The sequence below is a fragment of the Plutella xylostella genome, chromosome Z, assembly GCF_932276165.1.
Source record: "Plutella xylostella chromosome Z, ilPluXylo3.1, whole genome shotgun sequence".
NCBI lineage: Eukaryota > Metazoa > Arthropoda > Insecta > Lepidoptera > Plutellidae > Plutella > Plutella xylostella.
In genome coordinates this window covers 9,438,250-9,453,870 of record NC_064012.1, presented here as the reverse complement: position 1 = coordinate 9,453,870, position 15,621 = coordinate 9,438,250, and the positions used below count along the sequence as shown (strand labels likewise).

General features: G+C 41.5%; 2 protein-coding genes across 8 annotated transcripts in view; one reads left to right on the top strand and one right to left on the bottom strand.

Annotated features, from left to right (window-relative positions):
* Positions 1-15,621, top strand: part of LOC105389684 (kalirin) — a 136,283-nt gene that overhangs the window by 118,228 nt on the left and 2,434 nt on the right. For 5 of the 7 annotated variants that reach the window (XM_048632537.1, XM_048632538.1, XM_048632536.1 and 2 more), the window contains 5 exons: positions 3,675-3,807; positions 12,645-13,382; positions 13,563-13,838; positions 14,145-14,384; positions 14,816-15,007. In XM_048632537.1, the coding sequence (XP_048488494.1) occupies positions 3,675-3,807; positions 12,645-13,382; positions 13,563-13,838; positions 14,145-14,384; positions 14,816-15,007 (1,579 nt within the window). The other 2 variants (XR_007268172.1, XM_048632539.1) reach the window with 2 other exon arrangements.
* On the bottom strand, positions 4,401-7,429 carry LOC125491193. The gene has a single exon (XM_048632542.1). It carries the CDS (start codon positions 7,363-7,365, stop codon positions 4,624-4,626), a length of 2,742 nt encoding a protein of 913 aa, XP_048488499.1. The 5' UTR covers positions 7,366-7,429; the 3' UTR covers positions 4,401-4,623.

The following is a 15,621-nucleotide window of genomic DNA, read 5'->3' as shown; positions in this document are numbered from 1 at the left end:
ATGTACCTGCTTCACTTTGTGATAGGTTTTGTACTTGTGCAAAAACGTATCTATGTAGTAAGGATTTCTGCTGAACTAGACATTCGGCAGCAGCGAGCGTTGATGAAAACTAATCTGCAATCTATTATGTGTTAAATATAGCTTAGATATTTTCAAATTCCTGATTTAAAACATGCGATAGTGAGATCACACGAGAGAGATATCGTAACAACTGCTGGCGCCACCACAGTGTAAATACGTTCATAATAAACGCACACTCATATTGAATAAGATATGCTATTGCATTGTACACTAACCTGGTGGTGCTCGCAACATTGAAACAATCACCAATACGACCTTTATAATGCAGTCATTCCATGTATTTGTATACCTGGTGATTGTTCGATACTACATAATGTTTTAATACTACTGTTATATTTATACAATTTGTTCAAAACTGTAATTGTTGAAAATCCTTTTACAAATCAGCTGTCATTAGATACGCACTAAGTTTAATTAATTGGGTAGTAAACAATATGTGATTAAAATGATTGTCCAGTTTAGGCTATATTTGAAATCGGAATTGATAAATGTATGTTTTAATGCTTGTATAAGGTAGCATCGTAGGATATTATATATTAACCTGTGTACTTTATTGACTTGTGCATTTCCAATGTGCTGTTTAATGACTGTTAAATGAAGCAGCTATGTGACAAAGTGATTGCACACGATTTAAAGCCAATACATCTCAAATTACAAACGCAATTGCCCAAATTCACAAACATATCGTAGAAAAAATATCTTACACTATAGTCTACCACCCAGGGTCTGTAATAAATTAACCATTTGCTAATTAAATAACTTAGATATGACTGTAATAACTAAAAAACAATTAATAGAACATACGATCTGAGCTACGTGTACTGTCAACATGTTTTAAAAGAAACAAGATATTGTTTTTTCGCAGATGCAATAATTTAATTAATTTTGTAATTGTAATGTGTGGTACAAACCTGCTGAAACACCTTGCGATGACCTTGATAGCGGCTGAAGTTAAGAAAATTATATCTTAAAGGTGTACAAAAGCTTATGAAAATAGGAAGCGAACACAACTGAGATGCTGCTGTCCATGCCACACCTTTTACCATAAGTTTTCATTAGGTTTTAAATGATGTAATTCCAAATACCTACATATATAGGTATATGTACGTATATTTATTTGTAATTTTACGTATGTATGATGTAGATTTTATTCCGTGTCATGAGACTAATTTGAAGGTTTATAATTATGGTCCAACCACCCATTGTTGGTGGATTATGGTTGTTATAGTATTGGTCTGTTGCATGCACTAATCACTAATCTTGTCTATATTATATTTTGAACTACCATTGCTTCCATTGCCAAGGACCACTTCACAGTCTAATTAAGTCGAAAACGCAAAACTAGCAGCAAGAATGTCTAATTAACTCTCTATCAATCAACTCAGTTTATCATACATATTACACTGCCGGGCAATGAAAAGGTTCCACTCAGAAAAGCACTAAATTACTTCTAAACGGAAAAGGCTACCTAAATGCCGTCTTCTGCAACATTGAAGTACATTTATCAGAGCATTAGGATATTATCAATTAAAATCGGTAATATTTTGTTCCAATTTAAAATTGGATCTTTGAAAAAATTGGGGTCGTTTGCTGTCGGAATTTTGTGAGTGGAACTTTTTCATTGCCCGGCAGTGTACCTTTAGCATGCAATATTTTATTAGTATTAAGGATTACATACATTCATACTTGGTAGTTTTAAATATGAATCGTGTTAAAAGACTGCAAGGATAGTAATTAACGGTATGTTGCGAGTGATGGACTAGATATAACGGATCGGTTAAGGTAGGCTACCCTATATTTATCCCATAACATTAATCCTATATGATATGTAGCGCCATTTCACGTCACTTTATTATAGACGAGCACATGGCAAAGTAACATTTGCAATAAAATTATTAGTGAGATTTTTGAAACCAATTACATTTAAAATAAACATTATTCTTAATGGTATGTAGGATCTTAAATACCTACCACTACTTAATGCTTTAAAATTGTAAACTCAAACCTCTTACTGGTATACTGTTCAGTAATGAATTTATGATACTTACTCAAATAAGCCACAGACGGAAGACACGGCTCATGAAAGGCACTTCGCATGTTTCTCTGCGAATATGATTTAAAACTTTAAATTTTCGAAGATATTTTATCTTCTCTGTACAGTACGTGAAGGCATTAGTTTTCTACGTAGGTATGGTTTTTACATTAAATCAGCTGTAAAATGTTCATGATGGCATCCTTTCAATGCGTTCATAAAAACATGATACTAGACGTACCTACAGACCGTGTTTAGAAGTAAGATTTTATTATGGACTACGCTGAAATGAGTTGGCTTTGGCAAATATATTTTTTTATCTGGGGCATTTATAAAACTAAGTTTTGTTTTAATATTGGGGCCAAGTTTTTACTTTTAGCAATTTGCAGGTGGCTGCATCCGCGCCACTGCCTCTACTATTTATTCAACGCAATCACTCCGTTATATAATTATATTCTTTATACGCAACTGTAGGCTAGGCTCAGTTTTGTACTCACTCATGAAAATATACTTATACTTAAAGAGTTTGATGGGTTGTCTGTAAAATGTAGCGATCTAACCCCTTATGGAACTCTAACCACTAAAAGTTTTGTAATGGTGTATAAATCATTAATAAGTGAACCACTGAAAAGTAATTATTTATCAATGTAATGCTTGTAACTCAGTTGGTAATTCGTCTATGCTTATTAAGTTTATTTTTATAAAATTTGTAAGGAAAAGTTGATAAAATTTGTGGATCATCGACCAGCGTAATAACGATAGAATGCCGTCGTTTATATATTATTATAATGTATTACAGTTAAGAGTAACATTTAAATTGTCATGTAATCAAGGTGAAAGTGTAACTTTGTCCTCAAAACAATATTTAGAACATCTTTTAGGGCTTATCAATTTAATCTAGTCAAACTATTCTTATACGTGTTGTAGAGAAATCTTGCCTCCTATGTCGAAATATACCTACCTAACATAAATTATGTTTAAATTTGATATTATAATTAACTCTAAATCAGATCTATGATCAGGAAGGTTAAGTTAAAGGCAATGCACTTTTTAACTGTCACTATGCATCTTAGCTATTACCTTAATGCTAACTAATGTTATATGTACATTTAGAGCTGGTGTCTGTATATACATCTCTTACAACAAATATCAATGTAACGTTACAGGAGTAACTAATAAATGTGAATAAAAAGGCTTGTGGTTTTCTGCTTTCAGTCCCGCATGCTTTATATTTTTTTTGTTTTCTGTTATTTATAATTCGGGAGCCAGCTTGTAGCCTCACCGCAGTGCGGGCCTGCAGTAGCCGGGCAGCACCCGTGTAGTCGCTAATTAACTAACCAATAACCATCCAATAGATGACATTTACATATACCATAATAGTTACATTATTACAACAATAGTTAAAAACAACTCATACATACATACCTGAAACCAAAAACTGTGATAAAAGCACACCATACAATCTCAAAGACTACACGAAAACCCAACATCGCTGGCGGGCCCTTTTCAGTTTTGTTTTTGTTTTTTTAACCGTTCCGTTGTCCTGTTCCCTCCCCCATAGCGGTGGGTTGCCGAAGAGCGCGTCCTTGCGAGACGCCGCGCGGCACCAGCGGCCCCACGCCAAGGCCAACACCATCAACCTGCCGCCCACGTCGCCCGGGCCCGCGTCGCCGCCCGCCCAGCCGCCCTCCAACGTAAGTTCAGGGATATATTCTGCAAAATCTTCCTGCTATTGCTAACGCTATTAATCTGACAGCAGATGTCATTTATGCTGATTGTAAAGTTGAATAGATTTCGCGAGACGTTGGTTCTTAGTAGGACATGTCTCCTGACGGGAAACTTTTTAGGGTGGGGCCGCATTTGGTGCGTTGCGCTGCGTTGCATCACTACGACCACGCAACGCACCAATGAGATCATGCGATGACGGGTTGGTCGATATTCGGGACTCGAGTCGCTCGTCATTTTTGTCCTGACAGATATGACAGCTCCTGCCAGATTGAAAGTGATAGCTGGAAAAATAGAGAATTAGGTAGCTGGTTGGACGCAAGCCTAACATGCTGGTGCTATGTAACTCACGGGACACTAAACAAAAGGTGGCGCTTTCTTCCTTTGCGCTATCAGCTTTACTCTAGATTGGGTTAGGCTTTGAGTAGTTCAGAGTAGCGCTTTACAAATAAAATATCTTCTGCCATACATAACATACTCTCATAGCAATCATCATATAGCTGCAGTCAGCCAGTAATCATACTGTCTTAGCCTGACATACTGGAGGTCAAATTAAAGTAGATTTTGAGGTTTTACAGCGTATTTTAATTGTTTAAATCAAAAACGGTACAGCTCGTATCGTGGTGTGAATAGAAGAGAATGTATAAAAATCTACCTACAATTACACAATAAAAAGCAGTGCCTAAACGCTAATCAATGCAATGTTTTCTAACTTATATAATGCTATAACTAAACTCTAAGGCGTATGTGCGCCGTAACATATTCCCCCCCGTTGAAAGCACATTTCAACAGCTCTCAAAATCTTCAGCCGTCGGCAGCGGGCAGAGACGTACTAGCGGTCTCCGGACGCATCCTCGGGTTGTAGTGACATCAGCGACTCTCGTGATGCCGTCTGGTCCCGGGAACAAGCGTGCGACTCGTCCAAGGCGCCAGCACAGGGGTGGCACGTGATCCTCTTGAAGCAAGACCATATCTCCGATCTTCAGCTTATCTGTGCTTGTTTTCCATTTGGTCCTTTGCTGCAATTCGCAGATATATTCCTTCTGCCACCTTTGCCAGAAATGCTGTCGAATTTTCTCAATGCGATTGTATCTCTGTAGTGCGTTTTCTTTGCAATTCTCCAGGGTGGGCGTTGGCATTGCAGTCAGTGGGCGTCCAACGAGAAAGTGCCCTGGGGAAAGGGAGAGAAGGTCGTTAGGAGAGGAGGATAAAGGACACAAGGGACGACTGTTAAGAATAGCCTCCACTTGTGCAAACAATGTAGAAATTTCCTCAAAGGTTAAGTGGCTATTTCCTATGACTCTACGAATGTGGTGTTTGGCGGACTTAACGCCGGCTTCCCAAATGCCGCCGAAGTGAGGAGCGTAAGTAGGCGTGAATATAAACTTGATGCCCTCCTGACTGGCAAAGTCAGATAGAGATTCAGCATTTGACTTTAAAAAGGAACCTACCTCTTTCGCGGCGGAAACGAAATTTCGGCCATTGTCACAAAATATTTCAGCCGGCTTTGACCTTCGTGCTATGTACCTACGAAGGGTCATGATAAACGCATTTTTTGACAAATCAGATACTGCTTCCAAATGAACGCACTTAAATCTAAGGCATATGAACAAACACAAATAACATTTAATTAAACTGCTGCCCCTACCCTTTCGATTTAGGATGTAAAAGGGACCAGCAAAATCTAAACCTACAGATTTAAAAGGAAAATCTGGTGTTATGCGCTGTGATGGGAGATCTCCCATCTTAGGACAGAATGTTTTGCCACGCAGGCGTCTGCAGCGCACGCAGTTATTAACCGTACGCCTAGCTAGGTGCCTACCGTTTACTGCCCAAACAGTTTCCCGAGATACAGCTAGCAATGTCTGTGCACCAGCGTGCAAGTTACGCAGATGCTCTTTTAAGAAGAATAGTTTTGTTAAATGGTGCGACGAATGAAGTAGAATCGGATGCTTCTTTTCATATGGATAGTTTGAAGCATCAATACGTCCACCGACTCTTATCACTTTGTTATCTAAAAACGGTGATAACGATAAAATTTTGCATTTTGAACTTAATGCCTTATTTTTAATAAGCAGGTCGTACTCAACTGGAAAGGACTCGCGTTGAGCAATCATGCATAATGACTCGAATGACTCATTAAGTTCATCAACGCTAATGATACCTACGCGTCTAGATTTAGGGTTTTTTATATTGTAAATAAATCTCATTACCATAGCATGAACTCTCATTAATTTAGTTAAGTTAGAATAATTTTCAATTTTAAATATCTTATCAGCTACCGTGACCGTATTTACTTTGATTTCAGTTAAGTCCTCATCAGTTTTTTGATTTAATATAGGCCATTTTGACTCGTCTTCTAACAAATATTTTGGACCTGTCCACCATAACTCCGTAGACGGTAACTGTCTAGGGTCTACCCCCCGCGAGATTAAATCAGCTGGGTTAGCAGAGGTGGGTACGTATCTCCAGGCGGAAGCTTGCGTAAGTTCACGAATCTCACGTATCCTATTAGCTACGAAAACCTTAAGTTTTGTTAAATCGCTATTAATCCAACCGATCACGATACTAGCATCACACCAGTGAACTATGCGCGTTGGTTTGTATCTTAATGAATCGATGACAGCTTTAGTTAATTTAGAGGCAAGAAGTGCGGCACATAACTCAAGGCGCGGCATTGTTGTTGGTTTAATCGGAGATACCTTTGATTTGGCACAAAGTAACTTAACTGATACTTCACCATTGTCATTTATTGATCGTAAATATATACACGTCCCGTATGCTACCTGTGACGCATCACTGAAGGTGTGCATTTCTGTTGATATTGGTGTGTCACATAACACGAGTCTCGGAATTTGTAAATTTTCGAGTGACACCAAGTTGTTTGAGAATTTCTCCCATTCATTTTGAACATCCTGTGGAACTTCGTCATCAAAGTCCAATTTTAATTGCCATAATTTCTGTATTAGCATTTTAGGTATTATTATTGTTGGACTCAGTAAGCCCATTGGGTCAAAGATTCTAAAAGAATTCGACATTATGTATCGTTTAGTTATTTTATTATTTTGTGTACTTTCTTTAGTAGGAAAGTATAAACAATCAGCTTGTGGAGTCCAGCCAAGTCCGAGAGTACTGGTTGACTCACTTATTGTTAGGTTGTCCTGTAAGTTTAAGTCAGAATTTTGAAATAAATTTGGTAAATTACTCTTGTATTTTCTGAGATTAAAACATCCTGATGATAATGTTTTTGCAATTTCTTGTTGAATGTACCGTAACTCGTTTTCGTCATCTGAGCCTGTAATTAGGTCGTCCACGTAGAAGTCGTGTTGTATTATTGTTTTAATCAGCTCATCATTGTGCTCCTGCCCTAATTGCTTTAGACATCGCGTACTCAAATAACTTGAACTTGCCAGGCCGTAAGTTAAAGTATTCAATTGCAACGTTTGAATGGGCTTGGACTCGTCATCCCTCCATAAGATAAGTTGTAACTTTCGGTCTTCTTCAGCAACTTCAACTTGTCGGTACATCTTCTCGATGTCACCGGTAAGTAAGTATTTGTATTGACGCGCTCTTATCAAGATGGAGAAAAGAGAATCTTGTACCGTTGGACCGACCATAAGAATATCATTTAGAGAATAGCCTGATGTACTAGGACACGAGCCATCGAACACAACACGCAGTGGTGAAGACTCAGATGTCTCCTTTAGAACAGCATGGTGACATAGAAAATATGACGGATTTGGTATTTTCACAGCCGAGGTAGATAGATGTTCTAAATCCGCATATTCGGATATAAATTTAGAATATTCTTCTTTTATTTTTGGATTTCGTTTAAATCCTTTTTCTAAGTTTAAGAATCGTTTTTTAGCCAGACTGTAGGTGTCGCCTAGACAGTCTGGGGTATCAGATAAAGGTAACTTTACACAAAACCTTCCGTTATTTTGTCTAGTCGTATTCATTAAAAAATGTTTTTCGCATATTTCGTCAGTTTCATTTAGTATAGGTTTATTTGGTACTTCTTCTAACTGCCAAAAAATAGGTAACATTTTGTCTACTTCGGTTTGTGACTCATTGCCAACAAAGGCATGATTACAGTGAATCTGATTATTTTGAGTAGCTTTTGTAAATATTGGTCCGGAAATAACCCAGCCTAATTTTGTGTTATGCAATTTTGGGTTGTTAGGTCCCAGCGACCTTTGTTCGTTTTTTATTAAGTCCCAAAATAGGTCCGCCCCGATTAAAATATCAATTGAAGACGGCTGATGGAAATTTGGATCGGCGAGACAAATATTGTCAGGTAAGTTTAGTTGTTTTATATCAATCGGCAATTTAGGTAACTTGCTAGTTAATTCATCTAACACAAAGCAAGATAAGGTGACCTTGAAGTCACTATTCATGGAATTTAGTTGGGCATTACATCTTTCGACAATGTAATTTGAACAGTTGTTGCCAATACCTATGACCTTTAGTGAATCAATAGGAACAGAATCAAGATTTAGTTTTTGTTTTAGTGATTTTGTTATGAATGACGATTGGCTCCCGCAATCTAGCAGTGCGCGGACCTTCTCACTCTTTTTTGTAATTGGGTTAGTAACCTCAATCATTGCTGTAGACAATAGTACTTGAGAATAAGTTTGATTTGTATATGTTGCCAATGTTTCAGGCTCGGTTTCTTCAAAGTTATTGATAGTTTCGTTATTTTGCGTTGTGGTAGGTTGATGTAACAAGCTATTGTGGCGACGTTTACAGTCGCGGCACGGACCCCGGGTGCAGTCACTCTCAGGGTGGCCTTGGCGAAGACAATTAGGACACAGTTTGTATTTTTTGACATCAGCCCACCTATCTTGTACAGATTTTGACTTAAATACACTGCAATCATAAATTCTATGATTATCAGCGCAAATTATGCATAGATAATTAGCAGACTTATCTTTAGTTGTAGCTGCAAACGATTTTACATTTTGTGTTGGTTGATGATGATGATGATTTTGATTATTTGGACGTTCGAATCTTTTGTAATTGTTGTTTGGTGTGGAGTGAAAATTGCGTGACGTCGACGGTTGCGACCTCATGTTTTCATTTTTGTTTCGATTTAGTGATTCTAACACGTCTGCGCGATCGGTTAGAAACTTATAAAATTGTTCTAGCGTGGGACAATCAGTAAAAGAATTGCGACATTCTTCCCACTTCATAAATGTTTGGCTATCTAATTTAGAAGACAACATGTAGATGATCAAAACATCCCATTTGTCTGTAGCATGTCCTAAGTTGGACAAAGCCCGTAAATTTTTAGTCACGTGATCAGCTAGGAAACGTAGTGATTTTTCTGTCTCACGTGTGAATGGCTGTATGTTGAATAGCGCATTAAGGTGATGGTTGGTAAGCAGCCGAGTGTTGTCATACCGCTCACGAATTAAACTCCAAGCTGCCGAATAATTCGCAGCCGAGATCTCCAAGTTTGAGATCACTCTGGCAGCTTCTCCCTCTAGGTATGATACTAGATAGTGAAATTTGTGTATTGGTGATATGCGTGGATTATTATGTATTAAACTTTCGTACATATCACGAAACTCCAGCCAGCGAAAATATACGCCATCGAACTTGGATATTTGTATTTGTGGCAATTGAAACCCTATTTCCCTTTCTACGCGAGGAGAGGTGTCCTTTGAGCTATAGTTGTATTTTTCGTATAATGTTTTGGACTTAGCAACGTAAGTAAAGATATCAGTTTCTATTTTTTCGCGTTCTTCTAATTCTAAATCCAAATCAACTGAATTTATAATCTCTATCTCACTCTGCAACTCATCGAAGTTGTTTGATAAAGTCTCAAGCTTTCGAATGCGAAGGGACAACTCACACAACTCGATGTCAGTCAGGGAAGACTTTTGGCTTACGTTATTTATGTAATTTTTATATTTTGTTAACTGACCCTTGATTGAAGATCTTTTTTTGAGCAACTTGCTTAATTTGATTGTATTTTCTTGTTCAGTATCTTCACTAACAGTAGACATGATTACTTATTTAACTTATGATCAGTTTATAAATAAAGTAAACCAAAGTACAAGTTAGAATAGATAATAATTAATTTCTTATCTCACGCTCCTCGCTTAGACGACTCGCCGAGATGGGAAGCCGGTGCGCAGGCACAGCTGTTAGCCGAGGTAGTGACGGAACTCTGTAGCTGAGTTAATGAGGCTCGCTGTACCGCGCGGTGACAAACCTGGAATTGGTCGGCGAAACTAATCACTATTTTGAATTTACTAGTTAGGTACAAGGGAATACGTGGGAATTACTTATTTAGTTGTGTAGAAATGAATTGGGTAACAGTTTGTAATGTAAGCAATGAATCACTGTTGATGAACTACACTGTACCAAGTTAGGTAATAAAATTGAACGTTAATTTTAAGAATTAACTTTAGAATTAGTTAGGTGATAGGTAGTATTAGGTAGGTGGTTTATATTATGTGAATAATGTTTATTTAGCCTTGTACTTGCTATATGTAACAGGTTATTTAGGCAAAAGTACCTAGGTACGTATTTAGACACGTTATAATTTTGAAAGTAGCAATTTTGCGAAATGAAATTTTGTTTCTATTGTGTTTCACCTTTTATTGATGATGAAATGACACAAATCTACACAAGTAGAAGCTATTCATAGGAATAGGAAGACATTAGGTGATAGGTTAGGAAGTTAGAAGGAAAGACGGGCACTTATCTTTTGTTGGTTGGCGATTCTCGGCGTGACACTTTTGCTGCACCACTGCTCCGATAGTCTGCACATCATAGTCCAACTGTCCAGCTCCACAGCATCCTCCTTCTGGTGTTTCTTCGCCTTGGTTGACCTCGATCACGTTTTGCGCAGCAATGTGGTGGCGGTTATTTTGTCGAATTTCGCGTGAATTTTGTAGTTCCCCTCATGGGCCACCAAAATATGTCTTAGCCTGACATACTGGAGGTCAAATTAAAGTAGATTTTGAGGTTTTACAGCGTATTTTAATTGTTTAAATCAAAAACGGTACAGCTCGTATCGTGGTGTGAATAGAAGAGAATGTATAAAAATCTACCTACAATTACACAATAAAAAGCAGTGCCTAAACGCTAATCAATGCAATGTTTTCTAACTTATATAATGCTATAACTAAACTCTAAGGCGTATGTGCGCCGTAACACATACTAATCAAGCTTGGTCTGAAGTATAAAAGTCAACACAAGACTTATAACAACACAAACAGTCATACCTACCTGTAGAAGTTAGCGGTCTAATATTTATGACAAAAAACCCGAACTGAAATAACATGCACGCTTATGTTACGGCTAATGTTAGGTGAAAAGGGTAACTTATTAGGATTAGCCTGTTAAACCTAATAATAAATAAAAGAGAGCCTTTATGTTAGGTGTTCCTATCAAAGACAGTTAAAAAGCTTATTGGGAAATACCTTTGTCCAGTAGTGGTCGTAGCCAGTACCTAGCTCACCTTTATAGAGCCCAAGACGCTTTGAACACTGACTGCCTACTCATCTTTAAGTCTAAAGTCTGATTCACATAATGTTTAGTGCGTGTGACTAGTAGGCTTTTAGTAAACGTACATATAGCCGGGGTTTTTGTATAAGTAACCCTCTTTAAATGTTTGCATTATTTTTTAATCCATATCTATCCAATTAGGTACATACCCCGATATGTAAGTCTACTTATCACGCGCACTAAATATTTTTTCCATTTAACCGTACGTAAGTAAAGATGAAACATACTGGTACTAATCCAACATAACAATGTAGCAGAGGGGTCGGTCAAGCGTGGATTATGGAAAGCAATGATAAGAAAATCACGCAACGTGGAAACCAGTCTCTTCTTTATTTTACTTCAAGCTTGAAGCGGCGTGGATGGCTTTCCATTTGGGATATGTCTGATATCGACCAATAGTGCCATGTTATTTTGTTAGGGAACTAAACAACGAACTAAACATATTTATATTTATACCTAATAATTTTTATACCTATATATGGTATTATTTTTAGATCATGATCGCATGTTCTTCAGTTTCCGTTGATTTCATTATTATGTAATGCAGACAGATTAGGTATGCTATCTCAATCAATTCTGCATTTAGTGCTTCCAAAACCTAAAATTCAGTGGGTACCTAAGCGGCCTTGTTAGAATTTTTGATGTTGTTAAAAACGTTTGTTCCAAATTTTCTACTCTCAGATCTATCAGCAGCAGTATACCTACCTATTTTGTATTACGAGCAGTACCTAAGCAGATCTTCAGGGTTTGTCAAAGCGATGCATCGATGGTGAACATAATAATGAAATCGACCCTACAGATCTGTTAACTAAAGCAGGCACATTCCCATATACCCACCTACAATAATGAAACCAGTTCTTCGTCAAATGGATACCACTACTCAGGAATGATGCCTGCATGTGAGGAATGAGCTAGCTTCCCGTAACAGATTTGTACCTGGCTAAGCTTCTTCTGCCTAACACTTTTTATTTGCATGTTTATTCTTCATAACTTGAATCTTTCTTTTGTTATAGGTGTCGTAATAGATGGGAATGCATTTTATATAATAGACTGTGATATCAACTATATGTGCTAAGTGAATTAAAATTTCCGCTAATGACTATGGAATATATAAGATTAATAAGTATTATTTATTAAATGTAATACATAGTAAATATGATGATGAAATTGGAGCGTGGGGATTGACAACGGTGGCGGAGAGTACGCGGTGAGCATGCATTCTTTGATCGCTTTATCTAACAAGCTTGTGTGTAGCGCGAGAGACTGACGGAGTTGTGTGTGGCAGGGGGTGAGCAAGCGGCCGTGGGGGCTGAAGCTGCGGCGCGGCGGCGGCGGCGGCGCGGGGGCGGCGGGGGGCGAGGGGGAGCAGCGCGCGCCCGAGCTGGCGGTGCCGCTGGCTGACGTGGCGGCGGCGGCGGGCGGCACGGCCGTGCTGAGCTGCCGCGTGGCGGGCGGGCGCGCGGCCGCGGCGTGGCGCAAGACGGCGCCCGACGCGCGCTCGCTGCGGGCCGGCGCGCGCCTCGCCATGGACCTGGCGCCGGACGGGCTGGCCACGCTCACCATCCGCGACGTGCGCGCGCAGGACGCCGGCGTGTACTGCTGCCTCGTGAGCAACGCGCTGGGCGGCGTGCAGAGCTCGGCGCGGCTGGTGGTGGGCGGCGCGCCGGGCGTGCCGGCGGTGCGCGCGCTGGCGCCGGGCGGGCTGCTGGTGCAGTGGGACGAGCCGGCGCCCGCGCACCTCGAGTACTGTCGCGCGGGCGAGGACTGGCGGCGCGCCACGGAGGCGCCGGCGGCCGCCTGCTCGCTGCCGCTGGCGGAGCTGCCGCCGGGGCAGTACAGCTTCCGGCTGGTGGCGGGCGGCGCGGCGGGCCCGGCCAGCGCGCCCGCGCCGTGCGGCGGCTCGTGGCAGCGCGAGCAGTTCGCGCGCCGCTACTCGCTGGAGGAGGAGCTGGGCCGCGGCCGCACGGCGCGCGTCGTGGCCGCTCGTGACACCGGCACCGGGCAGCGGGTCGCCTTGAAACAGGTAAGCAAAGCACACCTCTACTTATCGCGTTAGACTTACAAGTAAACAGCGAATAGTCATCTTTTAATGCCCTTTCAGGGATAACAGCCGTGAGATATGAATGAAAGACATCTGAATCAAATTATTTCAAGTATACAACATTCCCCGTAACGCATTCCACTAACCCACCCTCACCCGCAGGTGGTATCGGGGCGCGGCGCGGACGCGAGCCGCGAGTACCGCGTGCTCTGCCGCTGCGCTCACGGCGGGCTCGTCCGGGCCCTGGCTCTCTTCTCCGAGGTCCCCCGCGCTGGGGTCACTTCCCTAGTGCTGGAACTAGTCGCTGGAGGCCCGCTGTTAGACTGGGCTGCCAGTGGGCCGCATTATACGCAGCAGCTAGTGGCTACGCATATGAGGCAGTTATTGTCGGCGCTGGACTGGCTGCATGCGAACAATGTGGCGCATCTTGATGTCAGGGTGAGTTGCGCTTGAATATACTTAGTAGGTTTTGTAATGCGGGGTTGAAATGATAAAAGTACGCATGGATTATTATTATGACTGTGTGGATTCGTTAAGTGTAAAAACGCAAAACGCTTCCTCGCAATGATAGCGCTATATAGATAATAAACTGAACTATCGTAGCATAACATAGCCATGGCTATGAAAGTCATTACAATAGTATTGTCCAGTGCCAAATTGAATCTAACGAGTAGGTAAGGTGAGAATGAATTTTAATGAATCGTACATTTACCAAATAAAAACCTGTCCCATTCTCATTTACAGCCAGAGAACATTCTAGTGGAACTGAGCGGCGCGCAACCTCAATTGAAACTAGTGGACTTGGGGTCCGCGATCGAGACGGGGGGCGGGGCCGGGGGCGCGGGGGCGTCCCCCTCCGAGGTGCTGCCCCCCGCGCCGGCGCAGCTCGAGTTCGCGCCCCCGGAGTACGTGCTGGGCCGCCCCCCGACCCCCGCCTGGGACTCGTGGGCCGCCGGCGTGTTTCTATACGTGTTTCTGACTGGGGTGAGTTGCATGATGACAGCAGTTTAAAAGGTCCAAAATCGTCCGATAGATGTCCACCGGCCTGTCGTTTTTTTATGCTGCATTCTTCTGAGGCAACGGAAGATGGCATAAATCATACAAATGTTACAGTCCTACCACAAAACAATGTAAGGACTATGTAGTATTCTATATGGTTATCGCATATAGTTAAAGTCACAGCCATTTGGTTTTTGTATTGGCTGAAAGGACACGAATCCATGCCGACTATAAAAAAATGCAGTGCTGTTGAGTATGAAGTTTAACTAGCGCCATCTATAATCGGTTTTTGTCTATGATGGGAAATCTCCCATTTTGTTACATTTTTTTATGCCGCATACATTATCTTAGCTAAGAATTGACACAAAACAATGTATTATACAGTTAAATCTTAAAATCCGCTTCACCCATTCCAGCTATCCCCATTCCTGGACGAGTCCATCGAGGAGACGACGGCCAACATCATCAAGTGCGACTACTGCTTCCCGCCGGAGCACTGGGCGGGCGTGGCCCCGCGGGCGCAGGCGCTGATCCGGGCCTTGCTGGAGCCTGCAGCGGCCACGCGCCTCGCGCCCGCCGCGGCGTTGCAGGAGCCCTGGCTGCATGAGGTAACCTCCTTGCTCATCGCGCTACTCACGTTCTACGCCTCGCTTAGCGGAGAAACTCAGCCTCCTTGCTACACTATTACACAAACCACTGGACAAGTGCATGGCAGGGCTATAAGAGCGCCCCCGCTGCTGGAGCCGTGACCCCGCTGGCACAAGGTAACCTCCTTGACACACTGTGCTACACCTCGCTTAGCGGCGAGTTTGTCCTCTCTGTTCGTACACTACTCTACTGGCCAGGTACCACTAGGCATTGAAATAAACGTAGAAACTATAGACAACTAAGCCGTTTCGGCACGAATGTGCATGGCGGGCCACTCGCGCTCACAATGCCGGTCTTTAGACTCGGGCCACAAAATCGGGAGCGTTTACGTTGAGAGTAACGTGGCCACACGACGTCTCAGCCTCCTTGCCAAACTATTTCCCACACCACTGGACAAGTGTATGGCAGGGCTATAAGAGCGCCCCCGCTGCTGGAGCCCTAGCTGCACGAGAGCTAATAAACCAATAAAGACAAATTGCCTCTAGCGGTCAGTAAATTTCGAGCGAAATTACGATTTGATCTGTTTTTGTAGTTCTACAATTAATATTTACTTACCCCTTCACTATATTGTTAT